This window comes from Lutra lutra, chromosome 12, assembly GCF_902655055.1.
Source record: "Lutra lutra chromosome 12, mLutLut1.2, whole genome shotgun sequence".
NCBI lineage: Eukaryota > Metazoa > Chordata > Mammalia > Carnivora > Mustelidae > Lutra > Lutra lutra.
In genome coordinates, this window is record NC_062289.1 from 93,742,124 (window position 1) to 93,760,380 (window position 18,257).

An 18,257-nucleotide genomic window follows, 5' to 3' on the forward strand; every position below is an offset into this window, starting at 1 on the left:
ACCTGCTCCGTGCCAGGTACAGTTCCAGGCTCTGGGGATGGTGCTGTGGAAAACTCCGGGCATCAAAGAGTTTATATTCTAGTAGGGGAGGCAGACATAATAATGATGACGACGATTATTATGTCAAGTGCAAAGAAAAATGGCGTCACAGAACGGGGAAGAACAGGAATGGCATTTTAGATGGGGTGTTCTGAGCTCAGAACCTCCAGTTGCTGTCCGCGGACTCCAACCAAGACAGCGCTTCCGAAGGCCAGCTTGCCCCGCCCCGATAAACCTCTGTTTCGCCCTCAGCCTTGCCTAGCCTCACCGGGGTGGGGACTGTGGGGAGAGGGGCGTGCACACGGCGGGTGGAGAGCGCATGCTCCCTCGAGATGCGTGGCTCTGGGGATTTTAACTAGAACTCACGCTCCTTGCCTTAAGGCGAGTGGGAAGCATCCGCCCAATAGGAGTTTGCTTTTGAGGTTGTGGTTCCGCCCCCAGTCCAATTTCTACTTCCGCTTCCGGCGCTGAGGCTGTCCAGCTTGAAAATGGCGGCGGCGGCGGCTTCTCTGTTCCGGCTGTCTGGGCTGCTAGGTCGGTCCGGGGCACAGCTGAGGCGGCCCATGTCAAGTGGCGCCCACGGCGAGGAGGGCTCAGGTACTGGAGCTGCGGTTCGCGGGTAGGGCCTCAGCCCCACTCGAGCGAGGCGGGGCAGGACTGTGACCTTGGCTTGAGGTCTTGGGGGGGGCGGGGTGAGACCCGGGCGGGGTCCCCATCAGGCATGAGCGGTCGTGCCTCCTTTGCAGCTCGCCTGTGGAAGGCTCTCACCTACTTCGTAGCGCTCCCCGGCGTGGGTGTGAGCATGCTGAATGTCTTCCTGAAGTCGCATCATGGAGAGCATGAGAGACCCGAGTTCGTCGCCTACCCCCATCTCCGCATCAGGTCCAAGGTAGGCCTTTGTAGCCTCTTCGAGCATCAATTCCCGTTTTATTACAAATGCGTGGTCTAAGTTCTTCATTCTCTAAAATCGTGCAAAATTTGTCATTTAATTTTTACAAATTTTTATTTTCTCCGGTTTTATGGAAATGTAACAGACTTGGGGGGAGTCACATCTGTTTTTTTTTTCAAGGTCATACAGTAAGTGCCCTTCAGATTTCTTTTTTTTTTTTTCTTCCTGACCCATCCGCCCTCTGCCTTCTCCTACTCTTCTGAAAAGGTTGTCCCTTGTATGAGACTTAGAGGTTTGGGAATCTCCCTTAGAGGGGCAAAATCTGAATGTGATTCACCCTTCTATGACCTGGGCATCTGATAGGTACTAGCTGCATGATGAAGAGACTAAAAGCTTCTCATATTCCTACCTCTGCTAGTTATTTTCACAACTGTTTTATCCTTTGTTAGTGGTGTAGATGTAATCATTTGTTTTTCATTGCTTTTTGTAAGTATTCTTAACAAGATGCCCTGCTGGCTCTTTAATAACTATTACATCACTTAGCCAAGATAGGACTGGCCTTAACAGAAACTTAAGCTAGATTCTTAGATTCAGAAAGAATTTTTGAGTCTGAGCCCCACTCCCACCCTTGTACAAAGATGTAGAAGCCACTTAAGCATAGTTTTTAAGCTCAGTACTATTGACATTTGGGTCTGGATAATTCTTGTTGCGGCAAAAGGGGCGATCCTGTGAGTCCTAGGATATTTAACAGCATCCTTGACCTGTATCCACTGGATGCCCTCTCCCCGATGTCTCTAAATATTGCCCCATGTCCCTGGAGGGGCAAAATCATCCAGGTTTGGAAACCACTGCCCTAGAGCAATTTTTTTTCAAAGGCAGCCTGCAAAAAATTGAGGGTCGGTTGCAGTTTCCAATGCAGAGGATTGTTTTAGATCTGGAACGAAGCCCAAAGTCTACATTTAAATAAGCATCTTCTCTTGTTTACCTCTACCATACTGATAGGATGACGTGAAGATTACACTTCCACAAACACTGCAGTGCCAGGGAGAGGCTCATGAATAATGAACTTGAGTTTGCCTTTCCTATTGCCTACTTTAAAAGCTCTCCTGGAAGTTAAAAGAGCTCCCTTAAATTATGGGAAGGCTGAAATACCCCAATAGTTAAAGGACTAATTATCATTTTGTTTTTATGTATAGTCTGTCACTTATCCTTATCTGAAGCAGTTATGGCAGTGCTGTTCTGAATTCTTTTCTGGAATTGCCTAATTGACATCTTCACTCCACAGCCCTTTCCCTGGGGAGATGGTAATCATACTCTATTCCATAACTCTCAAGTGAATCCACTTCCAACCGGCTATGAAGATGAATAGAACCTGGACCACCACCCAGTGGGGACCACAGCACTGGTTTGGACCATGGCTCTGCACACGGACCAGAAAAGTCTATGGGACCATAAGCTCACCTTCCTTACTTGTATCAAATGATGACCAGTATACTGATCTTCCATCCCTTTGCTTGTGGCAGGAGATGGCTTAAATAAATAACTTAGATTGGTCAATGATCTGAGAGTTGCATTTTTTGGTGTTTTTCCCTCTGAAATTAGCATTATTTTTGTTTCTGTAATGAAGGTTTATGGCTCCTGTGTACAGGCTTCTGGATAACAGTGTTTGTAACAGTCTTGTCCTTGGTTTCTTATACCTGGGGTAGGTAAAGCCAAGCGACCGTAAGTGGAACTAATTTAAGTATCAAGATTGGGTCCTGACAGACTTTGGGTGGCAAAGATACTGAGTGGCCAATAGAATTAGTGGCAATTTACATCTCAAAGAGGTATCTTTTGATTCTCCAGAGGAAGTGCTTAGTCTTTGTCTTGGCTTTCTCTTATTCCATTCCACCATCATTTGCTGAAGAATACTCCCTGTAGTCAGATAATTGTCTCCAAAAATGTCAAGTTCTCATCTTGGGGTCATCTCTTAGCACCTTGAAGACTGGAAGGGTCAGAAACTTTTGGAGAAATAAAGGCAGTATGGGGACTCCTGGGTGGTTCAGTTGGTGAAAGGTCTGCTTTCGGCCCAGGTCATGATCCCAGAGTTCAGCTTCAGTCTCCCTGCTCAGCTGGGAGTCTGCGTCTCCCTCTGCCTGTTCTCCCTGCTTGTGTGAACTCTCTCTCTGACAAATAAAATCTTGAAAAAATAAAATAAAAGGCAGTATTACACATTTTTGCATATAGCATTAGCTTTATTTTTTTCTAGAATTAAAACCTTTCCATAGCATTAAGAATTAGGGAGAAATAATAGTAACAGTAACAAAGTCACCCTTACAGAGCATTTAACTTCTCAAAATTTAGTCCTTGAAGTAGCTGAGATAGATGAAGTCACTATAAAGTCAAAATAGAATGAAGAACAATTGGGCGCCTGGGTGGCTCAGTTGGTTAAGTGTCTGACTCTTGATTGTGGCTGAGGTCATGACTGCAAGGTTGTGAGATTGAGACCTGCATCAGGCTCCACGCTGTGTGGAGCCTGCCTAGATTCTCTGTCTTCTCTTCCTCTTTATTATTCCCTCGGTAGCAGTTACAATGAAAGAACATGGTTGGCTTGGAATGGTTTTATTCTCGAGGCTCAACCAGACAGTTTTGTAATAAGATTCAAGAAGCTACCAGGTTTTGGCATTGCATAGTACATAAAGTAAACTGGTACTGCAAAGGTGAGGCATATGGAAACAAAGGATGTGAAAGCCTTTTACAGTAAGGGAGAAAAGGATCCCTGCTATCTTTTCCATTTTGTGATCTAACCACAGCCTGTGCTTGTGCTTCCAAGTCCTCATAGAACCGTTTTACTTGAGCTGAGTCTGAGTTCAGGACTTGACTTTGGCTTGCTGCCTGGCCTCCCTCAGCTGGACTTCAAGTATCTTTTATAATTCTTGTATAATAGACCGTAACCAGTCAAAATATAAATGCAGAATGTATTGAAATGACATTCAGGACTAGTCATGTTAAATATGAAGCAGTCACATAAACTGGAGCGAGGCCAATACAATTTCTACCTTCTGTAAGTTGTTTCATACTATATTGGGTATATATAATTGAACCAGATTATGCAAGACCTGCAATTTTGGTGACTACTTGACATTTCAAAGTGTGTTAAGTGCTCACCTGATCCTGACATTTTTTTGTGTGTGCAGGTACAGAAGCATATTAAGTTACTTGTGTAACTTATTGTGGAAATAAATTTTAGAAATCAGTGAGGTTTCTAATTGTTTTAGCACACTATTGACCTTAGATAAATTTTCACTTTTTCTTCACCTTTAAATTATAAAACAAAACTTTCTCCAGTGTACATATGGGATATGTAAGGTCGCATTATAATACTTGTTTTGTAAAGTGCACTGAGTTCTCCAGGGGCATTCATACTTAATGAAACTAAGTATTACAATTTATTCCATCTTCATGATTACAGACATTACAGGGCAGGGTGGGTACACAAAGCAAATAGGACAAATTTCTCCCATTTAACTAGATGCAGCATTTTGGCAGTTTTATGATAATACAGGATGGCTTAATTAATTGACTTGGGCTGAAAGCTGGCAAAAGCAAATCTTGGCAATTTAAGATCTTCCTTCATTGTTATTACAACAATCTTCATTCCTAAACTACACTATGATCTCCAAAATGGTGTGTACTGTAACATTCTTCAAGCTTTCACATCTTAATCAGAAATCTGACATCTCTTAAGGCAGGGAACTCTTAAAGCTGTCTTCCTCTTGGCTAACTCAGTCCACCAGCAATCTTAAAAGTTATTATAAAAGTAAAACCGTGCTCCCAAGCATTGATTAAAACCGTTGTGCTGGGATCCCTTTTCAGAGCCTTAGCTCCCTGAGAGAAAAGAGAGATCCTAACAAATTGCTTCCATGAATAATAACCCTAGTACAATGTACCTAATGTCCTTCCCAGCAAAACTCAAGAGGTCAGGCAACCCTGATCATCCTGACAAGTTTATCAGTATTTACATAAAAAAGGATATTTAAAGCTGATCCCAGACCAAGTATCGCAACCATAGTCCCAAGCAATCATTCAGTTTAAGCACATGGAGTTCCTGTACGATGCCAGAGCAAGTGAGAAATCTCAAAGCAAAGAGTGATGGTTCATCATCTTTTACAAGTGAGGAAATCAATGAGGAAAGAAGACTACTGCCTCCTAAACTCCTCATCAAATCCTTGGCTATTTTCACAGCCTTAATTGACGAAATCCAGTGTCTTCAATTTCCTGATTGGAGGAGTCTATTTTCAAGGTGACTGTCAAGGTCAAGAAGAGCTTTCAGGCTTTTCTTTGCTATGGCCCATAAATTCCAGTCCTTCAATGGGAATCTCCTTCTCCTTTATTGCTTTCTGATGGAGGAGAAAACACATGACACAGGTCTGTAAGAAGCTTGAGGACCAAACTTTGTAAATATGATGGTGCAAAAGTAAATCATATGGGACCAAGAGAACACCCAACCATGATTAAAGACCTGTACTTTTTTTTTAACCTTAAATGTAAGACCAGAGAGCGACTGGAAAGGAGTTTCAGATGTGGAATTTAAACAGTATCTCCACTCTGTTATGACAGACACAAAATTCAAATCTGAGTTCCAGGACAGTGGCTATGTGACTTTGGGCAAGCCTCACTTTCCTGTCTATAAATAGGGATAAAGATAGCAACTTGCAACTACCCTGAGGATCTTTTAAGTTAACTGGGAATGTTGTGCCCACTGAGGTTCTTAAAATCCAAAGCAGTTTCACATTCACTGAACTAGAATGAAAATTTCCTAGCGGGTTGAGAGATTTAACAGGCCAAAGAAGGAATTACAACAACAACAAAATAAGATCCTCATGTCTAACAGGCCAGATTCTAACACCCCTCTTCAACCCCCAACACTAATAGTGAAATAGCGCACCACCGCAAAAATCAAAGAAACGATTCTGGTGAACATGAACTAATCACTTCCTATTTGGGGAACATTCCATGTATAAAATATGAACAACTACGCGCACTTTGCGAGTTTAGGACGAGCACCAAATGAACCAAAGAATATCCCTGTGCTCTGTGAAATGTAACACATATTGTAAAAATATTTAACTTTGTCATTCAGAGAGATACCGGGCGGCCTTGGTGGTGATAATGGGGAGACAGCTCCTGCTACTGTCCTCACTGAAGCTTTTCTTCACCGTTCCCATCCCAACCTCCGCGAATTACTACCCGTGTGGCCGGGGACACCGCAGAGACAACCAGGAGGGTAGACACGAAAGGGCTCTGGCCAACTGGCTCACCTGAACACACTGCTGATAGCGCTTGAAGAGGTCGGTGCACGGGTCTCCGGAGCCGTCCCCCTTGAGGAACTTCTCGGCAAACCAGCGATTGAAGCACTGGTCGTACTCCCGCTTCATGTCGGTGCAGGCCTCTCCTACGCTATTCATGGCGGCGGCGGCAGTAGCGGCGCGCTCTGATGTCGTCACTCTTGAGTGCGTCGCTCGGCTTTACGTGGAGACGCACTACGGCGGCTGAAGAGAGAAATGTGGGTCCGGGCGACGAGGCTGGGCCTTTGGTCCTGGTTGGGCTGGCGCCGGGGCTTCACCTCCAAGGCGGATCCTCAGGTAAAGGCCGGGGGCGTCAAGCGGGTGGCGGAGCAGGCCCCACCCGTGACCCCCTGTTCTCCGCCTCATCCCTCCAGGGTAGTGGCCGGGTCACGGCCGAGGTGATCGAACACCTGGAGCGTCTAGCGCTTGTGGACTTCCGCAGCCAAGAGGCCGTGGCACGGTTGGAGAAAGCCATCGCCTTTGCCGACCGGCTCCGCGCGGTGGACACCGACGGGGTGGAGCCCATGGAATCAGTACTGGAGGACAGGTAAACACTCGCGGCTGCGCACCCTGAACCCTTGCCTGTGGCGCCTTCGCAGACATTTGAGGTGGCGATTATTAGTGTGTCCTTTCACAGAAGGGAAAAGAACTTTAGCGAGATAGAAGAACTTGTCCACGGTCACCCCGTGCTAAGTTTCATGGTTTCCTTTGTTCATTATCGGTCCTATCACTCGCGTTTAAAGTCCTCGAGGCCTCCCAGTGTAGCTAGGAACCATGCCCGAACTGCTAATCATCGCCTTTGAGGCCCTATTTCACAGAGTCCTTGCCTACCGCTCGGGCCTACTGCTCTTTTCACTGCATCTACATGAACTTTCTTACTTCTCCAACATGGCAAATTTGTTTCTTGTCTAGAATCTTTGCGTTTGCTATTCCCCTTTCCTTGGGCAGCCTATTTCCTTGGCAGGTCGTAGTTCTCTCCTCGGTAAGGCCTCTTCAAATATCCTCTCCCTTAATAATCACCGACTCCTGATCCTGTTGGATTTTCTCCAATTTCTTGATTATCTTATTTTTGTTGATCTGTCTCTTGTTAATAGAATGTGAGCTCGTGTTTGACTTGCTTACTTGTTAGATTCCTGTCCCAAAATATGGCCTGTACATATCTTCTGACCTAGTGGTTCCCTGTGGAAACATCTGTAAAAATGCAGCAAGATGTGTATGCACGAGTGTTCAGGGTATCCAGACCTGTTTATAGTACAAAACAAAAAACAACAAAAAGCTCCCAACAAGGGGCACCTGGCCAGCTCAGTCTGCAGAGCATGCTCTGATCTCCAGGTCATGAGTTTCAGCCCAGCTGGGGGTAGAGTTTACTTAATTTAAAAAATTTTTTGAACCCCGAAAAACCAAAAACAGAAACAGCCTAAGTGCCTTCATGGCTAAATACATCATCATGGAATGGAATATTGACAGTTGTTTAAAAATAATGCAACTATACTGATATGAAAAGATTATATTTAATAAAAAAGGTAAAGTTCAGAACATTGTGTATGGGATTATCAGTACTTTAATGTGTCCTCTATTTGACATATTCTGGTATATTCATTAACTTTTGTTCCCTCAGAGCATGCAAGGAACTGTAATAATTGTGTTTTTTTTTAAGATTTTATTTATTTGACAGACGAGAGAGAGAAATCACAGTAGGCAGAGAGGCAGGCAGAGAGAGAGAGGAGGAAGCAGGCTCCCTGCTGAGGGATCATGCTGAGGACCCCGGGATCATGACCTGTGCCGAAGGCAGAGGCTTAACCCACTGAGCCACCCATGCGCCCCTGTAATAATAGTTTTAAAGAAAGTGGAAATGCAGAGGAAAATTCTAACTTTTCATCTTATAGTGAGGGCCAAAACACAAATGCCTAAAGGAGCAGAGTAATAACACAAGAAGTGATACAGTCTACTGTAATAGGGAGGGACAGGTCTTTGACAAAGCAGTTTGTGAATATTATACTAAACGGGTGCAGTCTCTCCACACTTCTACCAAATTTTGCTAAATCTTAATACATTTTTTAAAGAAAATGCTCTTTTCTGAAAAGCAGACTTGTTTGCTGGTTGGGACTGCAGTTTCTTGGGTGAATGGGTATGTAGCTCATAAAGACAGAGGCAGTCTACAACTCTGTCCTACCCTTTTCTTGATGGGATTTTTTTAAAAAGATTTCTTTATTTTAGAGTGCAGCATGGTGTGTGGGGGAAGGATCAGAGAGGGAGGGAAATCAGTAGACTCCTTGCTGAGCAGGGAACCTGATTCTCTGCTTGATCCCAGGACCCTGGGATCATGATGTGAGCTGAAACCAAGAGCAGACACCCAACCGAGCCACCCAGGCTCCCCCTTGATGGGATTTTTTAAAAAATACATTCTTGCGGTGCCTGGGTGGCTCAGTCAGTTAGGTGTCCAAATCTTGACTTCAGCTCAGGTCTTGATCTCAAGGCCATGAGTTCGAGCCCCAAATACTCAATATAGATGGGAGCAAAAAAGATGAGCTGGCATTAGCACTCTATTAGAGAGAACCAGACCTGTATGTAACCATAACCTCTGTGTAAAGTGCTTGCTAGCCTCCCATTCTCACCTCCAATCTTTTTTTTTTTTTTTTTTTAGATTTTTTTTTTAAATTTATTTATTTGACAGAGAGATCACAAGCAGGCAGAGAGGCAGGCAGAGAGAGAGGAGGAAGCAGGCTCCCTGCTGAGCAGAGAGCCCGATGCGGGGCTCGATCCCAGGACTCCGAGATCATGACCTGAGCCGAAGGCAGCGGCTTGACCCACTGAGCCACCCAGGTGCCCCCCCCCCTTTTTTTTTTAAAGACCTTATATATTTGACAGACAGAGATCACAAGTAGGCAGAGAGGCAGGCAGAGAGGGAGGGGAAAGCAGGCTTCCTGCTAAGCAGAGAGCCCGATGCAGGTCTCGATCCCAGGACCCTGGGATCACAACCTGAGCCAAAGGCAGAGGCTTTAATCCACTGAGCCACCCAGGCAACCCTCACCTCCAATCTTTGATTCCGTCACATCCTTTCTCTATATTGTAATCTGATGCTCAGATCTACATAAGTCAGTTTGCCCAAAATTACATAGCACTTCAAAATAGAAATCTGAGGTCATTCGCCTACCCAGGCTCTTCAGGTGGCTCTCTAGTATTCTTTAGGATAAAGACAAAAGCTCCACCAGGGCCTACAAAGCATCATTTAACTTAGCCCCTGCCCACCTCCAAGATAGGGCTGTAACTCAATTCCTCAAGCTCTCCATTCTGTTTCCTTCTCAGAATCCTCTACCTCATCCCACCCACTACTTTTTTTGTCTACTTTACTTTCTTCAGATTTCAACTGCCTCTTCCTCAGATTCTTCTCTTACCAAGTCAGGCTTTCAGGACCTGTGGCTCTCATGGTATTCAATAGAGCTGTAATTTTACATGTGTTTATATGTCTATTTGAGTAATTTTTTTTTTTTTTTTAGATTTTATTTATTTATTTGTCAGAGAGAGAGGGGTGGGGGAGAACAGAGGCAGAGAGAGAAGCAGGCTCCCCACTGAGCAAGGAGCCCAATGTGGGGCTTAATCCCAGGACCTTGAGATCTTGACCTGAGCCGAAGGCAGAGGCTTAACCCACTGAGCCACCCAGGCGCCCCCAGGTGTGCCATATTTTATTCTCTGTCCCTCTTCTACTACTCATCCATGTACTGGGGAGCAGCATATCTATTATTACTCATCATATTCTCAGTATCTACTACCTAGCACTCAGTAAATGTTTGTTGAATTTTTTTTTTTTTTTAAGGATTTTATTTATTTATTTGACAGGCAGAGAGGCAGGCAGAGAGAGAGAGGAGAAAGCAGGCTCCCTGTAAAGCAGAGAGCCCCATGTGGGGCTTGATTCCAGGACCCTGGGCTCATGACCGGAGCCGAAGGCAGAGGCTTTAACCCACTGAGCCACCCAGGCGCCCCTGTTGAATGTTCTTTAAAGATTTTATTTGAGAGACAGAAGCAGTCCAGAGCAAGAGGGAGCAACAGTCTCAAGCAGACTCCGCACTGAGCATAGAGCCCAGCGGGGGCCTCTATCTCATGACACTCAGATTACAACCTGAGCTGAAACCAAAAGTCAGAAAATTAGCCACCTGTGCCACTGAGGTCCCCCGTTGACTGTTCTTTATTAGTATCTTTGGGAAAGGAGGGCATAGAAGCACAAAGAGGAGACAGAATTTCCCAGACCATGTAAAGGGAAACTATAAAGAAATGCAACTATTACTCAAGGAAGTTTGTGAAAACGATGAAGAGGGTTGTATCTGGTGGCTGGAATAGTGACTTCATATTCAGTGATCTGCAGTCTTGCCATCAACTTGGAAACCAGTTTGAGTTAATTATTCCATTTTAGGGGCGCCTGGGTGGCTCAGTGGGTTAAAGCCTCTGCCTTCGGCTCAGGTCATGATCTCAGAGTCCTGGGATCGAGCCCCACATCGGGCTCTCTGCTCAGCAGGGAGCCTGCTTCCTCCTCTCTCTCTGCCTGCCTCTCTGCCTACTTGTGATCTCTGTCTGTCAAATAAATAAATAAATCTTAAAAAAAGGGCGCCTGGGTGCTCAGTGGATTGAGCCGCTGCCTTCAGCTCAGGTCATGATCTCGGGGTCCTGGGATCGAGTCCCGCATCGGGCTCTCTGCTCAGCAGGGTGCCTGCTTCCCTCTCTCTCTCTCTGCCTGCCTCTCCGTCTGCTTGTGATCTCTCTCTGTCAAATAAGTGGATAAAATCTTTAAAAAAAAAAAAAATCTTAAAAAAAAATTTTTTTAATAAAAAAAATAAAATTATTCCATTTTAGAGATGTAGCACTTATAGGACTTTTTTGTTTTTGAAGATTTTTATTTATTTGACAGAGAGAGACAGCAAGAGAGGGAACACAAGCAGGGGGAGTGGGAGAGGGAGAAGGAGAAGCAGGCTTCTCGCTGAGCAGGGAGCCTGATGTGGGGCTTGATCCCAGGACCCTGTTTTTTTTTTTGTTTGTTTGTTTTTTTAAAGATTTTATTTATTTATTTGAGAGAGAGACAGTGAGAGAGAGCATGAGCAAAGAGAAAGTCAGAGGGAGAAGCAGACTCCCCATGGAGCTGCCAGGACCCTGTTTTTTTTAACATATTGCCTAATGTTTGAAATGGAACCCAATTAAGACAAGGTTCAACCGTTTTAGGCCACACTAGGTGTAAAAGCACTGACTGGCTATAAGAAATCTCTTGGCATATTAATACCTAACCTTTGGTTTTAGCTAGAAAGCATTTAGTGTCCTTATGTGCCAGGCGCTAAGATTTTATATGCATTGTCTAAATTATCACATACAACTCTGGAAGGTAAATGCTAGTATCTCCTTTATAGATGAAGAAATTGAGACACAGAAAACTAGTGTAATATGCCCCAGAGTTTCGCAGTGTAATAAGAGAATCCAGAACTTGAAATTCAGAGCCTCAGCTCTCAAATACTGTTCTAGATATGCCATCTAAAAAGTCAACCCCTGGGCGCCTGGGTGGCTCAGTGGGTTAAGCCTCTATCTTCAGCTCAGGTCATGATCTCAGGGTCCTGGGATGGAGTCCCACATTGGGCTGTCTGCTCAGCAGGGAGCCTGCTTCCCCTCTCTCTGCCTGCCTCTCTGCCTACTGGTGATCTCTCTCTGTGTCAAATAAATAAATAAAATCTTTAAAAAAAAAAAAAAGAAATAAAAAGTCAACCCCTAGAACCTTTATTTTCTCCCATCTCCAGAGACTGACTCAGATGATGACATCTCTGACTGCAGCCAAATACTTCAGTGATTAGGATGTCCCTCAGGATCTTATTTGAATCAAAAATTCTTTGCCAAATGTATTAACTCTCATTCCAGTCTAAATCAAACTAGAAATTAATTAGGAAGGAGAGAAAAGGATTGTAGATGATGGAAACAGAATTGTGCCTAGAAAAAAATGACTCCTGGCTGCCTGACACCAACAGCAGAGCACTCCTATCTGGTCAGTCCAATGGCCAATAAAGGCATTTCTTCTCCAGTGCTGCTGTAGTGCTTTCCATTAAATTGCTTTTTATTAGCATTTCCCACAGCTACTGGTTAAAGTGCTTTGTCTGTGAGCCTTTCTCAACCAGGCTTTCATCTGAACCAGAACACGTAAGATTCAAGTGATTCTTTTTTAGTGCTTCCCAGGATAGTACATAATTAATATTAGCCCACAGTTGATTTATTATCAAAATGGGTGTCCTATAGTATTTGGGCTAAAGTTCTCTTGTAGAACCCTGAGAAAGAGAAGTGAGATAGACATTTAGTCAATCAGTAATTGATAGGCACCTGGTCCTCTTTGGGAGTTTTTTGTTTTTTTTTTTTTAAAGATTTTATTTATTTATTTGACAGAGAGATCACAAGCAGGCAGAGAGGCAGGCAGAGAGAGGGAAGCAGGCTCCCTGCCGAGCAGAGAGCCCGATGTGGGACTCGATCCCAGGACCCTGAGATCATGACCTGAGCCGAAGGCAGCGGCTTAACCCACTGAGCCACCCAGGCGCCCCTCTTTGGGAGTTTTATGCATGATTATGAGATCAAGAAAAGTTAAGTGGGACATCTGTATGGCTCAGTTGGTTAAGTGTCTGCCTTTGGATCAGGTCATGACCCCACGGTCCTGGGATCAAGTCCTGCGTCGGGCTCTTTGTGCAGCTGGGAGCCTGCTTCTCCCTCTCCCTCTGCCTGCCATTTCCCCTGCTTGTGCTCTTTCTCTGACAAATAGATAAATCTTAAAAAAAGAAAGAAAGAAAGGAAAGAAGTTAAGCAACTTGCCAAATGAACAATTGATGTGCCACCCTCACAGAGACCCTGAGTTCAGCAGCCTATGATTATGAAAATAGGAAGGTGTGGATTTCTTCTAGAAACAACTCCATCATAACAGTAATTAGGTGAAAATGGGTGGTATTTTAAGGAGTGAATTTTTTCTGGAAACATTACTTAAACAGGAAACCAACTGTCCAATGAGTGAATAAATCAATTGCTATTACATCTACTGTGAAGCAATAGCTTCTAACCACCTGTTGGTGGTAGTAGAGTCTCACTTCATCAAACTCTCCAAGTGCCCAGGAACAATTAGCAGCCTCCCCTAGGGGCTAGGCAGGTAATGCGTGATCCCAGCAGGTTAAGGGCAGGGGTATACTCTGAATGAGGAGTGGGGACTGAGGTGTGCCCAGGTACGCTAACTCTAAGAGGAGGAAGGGCTGCTCGCACACCCACCTCTTACTGCAATGAGAACACAGGCCCCAATTATCAGATCTTTAACATTTCATCTTCCCAGCAGTTCTATGAAGCATTCCACAAATAAGGGAACAGGTACATGGAGAGGATAAGTAGCTTGCACATGTGCCATCTATGGCTTTAAGATTTGAATTTATCGGGCGCCTGGGTGGCTCAGTAGGTTAAGCCTCTGCCTTCGGCTCAGGTCATGATCTCAGGGTCCTGGGATCGAGTCCCACATCGGGCTCTCTGCTCAGCAGGGAGCCTGCTTCCTCCTCTCTCTCTCTACCTGCCTCTCTGCCTACTGTGATCTCTGTCTGTCAAATAAATAAATAAAATCTTTAAAAAAAAAAAAAAAAAAAAAAAAAGATTTGAATTTATCTGTGACTCAGGAGCCCAAGCTCTTAGCCATTCTGTTGTATCACCCAGCAGAAATGCAAACTCCAGAAGGTCCACTGTTCACCTTTACAAAGGATTTTTATTTTGTTCTCCAGGTTTTCATAAGCCTCCATACGGTTAGGGGGAAAAAAATTAAATGCAACCTTCGCTTTTTTGGCAAGAAAGTTAAGGTCTGGAAAGATCCATACTTGTCCAAGGCGACAGAGTTAGAGTGCAGATCCTGGAATAGACTGCAGCTCTCTACAGTCCGTATCATGAGTGCTTATTGTGTCTGGCCCTAGGGTGGGTGCCACAGAAGAAACAGAAAAAGTCCTTTCCTGAGAGGATCTTACCATGACAACTTCACCCTCTGTAGCCGTTCCCTGGATGTTCATGTCACATCCTTGCCCTTTTGTCCCATTAGGTTTAGCCCTCAGTCTGTGTCTGGCTCAAAGCAGAAAGAGCTTGGCTACTCGATCAGTGACTGAGCAGACTGCTCATTTTTCAGCCCAAATATCTGGAAGCAGGATCAGACTTTTTTTTTTTTTTTTTTGCACTTTTAGGCCTTGAAACAGAAGTGAAGCCCCATTGATATGTTCAACTCCTGTTTGGTTTCACTGGTTTGCCATCTGGACACTTTAATGAAGCCAGTAGGTCCAGAGAACAGTGGAATATTCTTCAGCTGTGCAAAGGCAGGCACCTCCATGTCCATGAATGTGGCTGCAGTGAAAAACAGCTCATCTTTGGGGTACAAGAACTGTGCTGATTCCAGTCCTCTCACTTGGGACCTAATATCTAAGTCACTTATAACCACTCTTGAGCAAGTTTCTTCACCTGCCTGGAAGTCCACTTCCCATGCAGCAGTTTCTTACCCATCCTTTAGCAGTGACATCACCTATTCTGAGTACCTGTTCCTTACCCAGGCTGGTTTAGGTGCCCCTTTTCTACTCCCTTGGCAAGCTTTGCTTACATATTAGACTTAAAACATTGTAATTGCCTTACCAGTATCCACCAAAAGCAGCTTACCCATAGTAATGATGCAGGAGTATTTACTGAATGTGTCAGTTCTGAGGAACGATTACCACTTACCTCACTGAATGGTTGAGAATCTATAAACTACCGATAGTTATTTGGTCAACTACTGAGCATGCGCTCCTCCATGACCATACCTCAAGAATATGCTGCTCTGTTTTCTCCCATTCTCAACCCTCTTCACCCATGCCATAGAAGCCTATTCTCTGAGAAGGTAACCTTGAGCTTCTGGTTTTGTAGATGTCTATACTTGAGATCTGACAGTGTGGTAGAAGGCAACTGTGCTGAAGAACTACTACAAAATGCCCATCAAGTTGTGGAGGAGTATTTTGTGGCCCCCCCAGGTATGTGTTCCCCAAAGTGGCTTAACAGATTGTCCCTCAGTGAACTAAGAATGTAAAGGGAGCTGTGAGGTCCAAATTTGCTACATGAAAGTACTTTAAGAAGTATAGAGTGGGAATTAGGTGAAGGTGGTCAAAAGGTACAAACTTCAACATACAGTGGAATGACTATACTTAATACTGTATTCTGTACTTGAAAGTTGCTAAGAGAGTAGATCTTAAAAGTTCTTATCACAAGGACAAAACTAATGTGAGATGATAGATATTAGATACTCTTGTTCTGGTAATCATTTTGACATATATATATATAATATATATGTATTATATATATATAAAATCATTGTGTTGTAGAACTTAAGACAATGTTGTGTGTCGATTCTATCACAATAAAAGTGGAATGAAAAACCCCACATATATTAACAGTGGGGGAAAAAAGGGTGGCAATAGAGTGTAGGGGTCACATTCACTCCTAAGGGCCAGTCTGTAATAGGAATGAGCAAAATGAGGACTGGGGCAGGGAGGTGTGTATGTACATGGTATCAAATCTGAAGCTCAAGCTCTGCGTAAAAAGGCGCAACTAGCTCTCACTGCTTCTCGTTCTGTGCCAGACAGTACTTGGGAGCCCATTTTCCCTGAGAACCTGGACATCTGGCATTTTGATGTGTGTATGGTAGTTCCCAAATTTTAAGTATGGGAACTAATTCCAAGATTAAAAAAAAAAAAAATACCATGTAAATAAAACATACCTGCAAGCCGGATGCATCCTGTGAGCCATCAGTTTGCAACCTTGTTGTTGAAATTTGTGTCTTTAAAATTTACTGTGACTATTTTAAATGAAAACTTAAAAATGACTCTGGGCTAATACTAAAATCCAGAATTTTGGTTGGGTTGAACTTTTTAATCTGCTCTGCAGACAGATGGGTCTTCTGAACTGCCGCACCCTTCTGAATGTTTGGGAATGGGATGAAGTGCTCAGGTAGATGGTTTTCCAAGTGCCAGCTACAGTTTCAGGAGATCATCTCAGAGAACCATCCTAACTAGCCTCAGAGACAGACATCAGTCCCCCAGCTCAGGGGTTCTCTCTTTGATCAAGACCAGCCAATTAAAGGAAAGCTTTGCTTGAAGCAAGAATGAGAAAGAAAGCTTAGAAAATTGTGGACTCGGCTCTCAATCATGCCTTTTGATTCACTAAACCACCTCAAATTAACTGAAGAGAAAAAAAGATTTTATAATCTCTCTCAGAATCTGATAGTTGTCACTACTTTAGCAGACCTATCCATTCATTATATATGCTGTTTTTCCAAAAAGAACTCTGTGTCAGACTTCTTGAGACAAAGTGAATTCACAATCATTAGTCTTTCCTTCCACTCCCATATGCATATAACTGGCTAAACTGTCTCTGCTCTTTACTGAAAAGCATGCACTTATTAGGCTTCAGTTACAACTGTTGTTCTTTCAGACACTCAGAAAAATAGAATAGACACTACACTTATCTGCATTGCTTATTCTTCTTGACAAACCAAGTGATAAGTTAGCTCAGTACAACCAGTTTGGAAGCAGACTCAGCTTTAACATTTTTTCTTGTTACTGTTTTCAAACAGGTAATATCTCTTTGCCAAAGCAGGATGAACAAGAGCCTTTTTCAGACAACTGAGTAGCAATTCTGGGAAGGGGTACCCTATGAACACGTGGAAGCCCAAAGACGGTATTTTGTTTTTATGAACACTAATGGCCCCACTTCAGTCACCTGAAAAAAACTGATGGCTAAGTATTTTTTATTAACTAACTCTCTAAAGACAAAATTGGGAAATAATCTACCCAAAACAAGGCAATGAGTTCCTGCTGCTACTGGAAATAAGAGGTATTGTTACTTTCTGAGGAAATGGATCAAGTATTTATTCACAGGCTGTTCAGTATGTAAAGATGTTATACTCCTTTATCTCCTCCAGAAAGACTGTCTACCAAACGGCACTTGAGTGAATTTTTCTATTGATGTAACCATTAGACCATGCATCTGATCACTCTGTGATAACCTGTGTTGTACTTTTTAGTTGCTGTTTCTATCAACCCAAGAAACCTTGTATCTTTACCAAACTCCATTTTGTTCCTGGGTACCCACTTCGTTCCCAGCAGAAGGCTTTCTTCTAAGCTCTGAAGGGTACTCAAAGTAGACTCTACAGCTTGTGAACGCTTAACCTGCGGTCATCCACTATCCCACAAAGTGATTACACGCAAAAGGGATGCTAGCCACAGCTACTTTTCCTGAAAAGAGCCTATGACAAAAATAGCTAACAGTGCTGTACTGTACACTAAAAATTTGCCAACAGGGTAGATCCTATATGAAATGCTCTTACCACAAATAAATCTTGAAGTAGAGAAGAGACTTTGGGAGGTGATGGATATGTTTACAGTTTTGATGGTGGTGATGCTTTCATGGATAAACACTTAATCCCTAATTCACTGAGCTGTATACATTAAATAAGTACAACTTTTTAACATATCAATCTTACTTCAATAAAGTGGCTTTTTAAAAAAAGCGCCAGGCCTGAAACAAAGTAACTTACCCACCCCCACCATGATTACTGAATCCAAGACAGTGGAGGTTTTTGGTTTGTTTTGTGTTTTAAGAAAGCTCAGATACCAAGAATAAATGAAACAGATTTAGGGGTAAAAGTGACAGAACCAAAATTTAAAGATTTCTTTTCTTCCCCTCCAAACTGTCACAGTTGGTTTTGTTTAAGAATCTTCAATCATAGGTGCCTGGGTGGCACAGTGGGTTAAGCCTCTGCCTTCGGCTCAAATCATGATCTCAGGGTCCTGGGATCAAGTCCCGCATCAGGCTCTCTGCTCATCGGGGAGCCTGCTTCCTCCTCTCTCTCTCTGCCTACTTGTGATCTCTGTCTGTCAAATAAATAAATAAAATATTTTTTTTTTAAAAAAGGTAAAAAAAAAAAAAACCTTCAATCATCTTTATGCTGCTGCCAA

General features: G+C 43.5%; 3 protein-coding genes across 3 annotated transcripts; 2 read left to right on the top strand and 1 right to left on the bottom strand.

Moving 5' to 3' along the window:
• The first annotated feature begins 477 nt into the window (after window positions 1-477).
• Window positions 478-2,488, top strand: LOC125081662 (cytochrome c oxidase subunit 6A1, mitochondrial). The gene is made up of 3 exons (XM_047696301.1): window positions 478-636; window positions 786-928; window positions 2,214-2,488. The coding sequence occupies exons 1-3, from the start codon at window positions 528-530 to the stop codon at window positions 2,295-2,297; spliced, it is 336 nt and encodes a 111-aa protein (XP_047552257.1). The 5' UTR covers window positions 478-527; the 3' UTR covers window positions 2,298-2,488.
• A 646-nt stretch (window positions 2,489-3,134) lies between these two features.
• TRIAP1 (TP53 regulated inhibitor of apoptosis 1) lies at window positions 3,135-6,411 on the bottom strand. The gene is made up of 2 exons (XM_047696304.1): window positions 6,229-6,411; window positions 3,135-5,307 (listed from the first exon to the last, which is right to left on the bottom strand). The coding sequence occupies exons 1-2, from the start codon at window positions 6,373-6,375 to the stop codon at window positions 5,224-5,226; spliced, it is 231 nt and encodes a 76-aa protein (XP_047552260.1). The 5' UTR covers window positions 6,376-6,411; the 3' UTR covers window positions 3,135-5,223.
• Window position 6,412: 1 nt separating this feature from the next.
• Window positions 6,413-17,655, top strand: GATC (glutamyl-tRNA amidotransferase subunit C). Its single transcript, XM_047696299.1, has 4 exons — window positions 6,413-6,552; window positions 6,630-6,802; window positions 15,172-15,275; window positions 16,874-17,655. The coding sequence occupies exons 1-4, from the start codon at window positions 6,472-6,474 to the stop codon at window positions 16,924-16,926; spliced, it is 411 nt and encodes a 136-aa protein (XP_047552255.1). The 5' UTR covers window positions 6,413-6,471; the 3' UTR covers window positions 16,927-17,655.
• The last annotated feature ends 602 nt before the right edge of the window (window positions 17,656-18,257 follow it).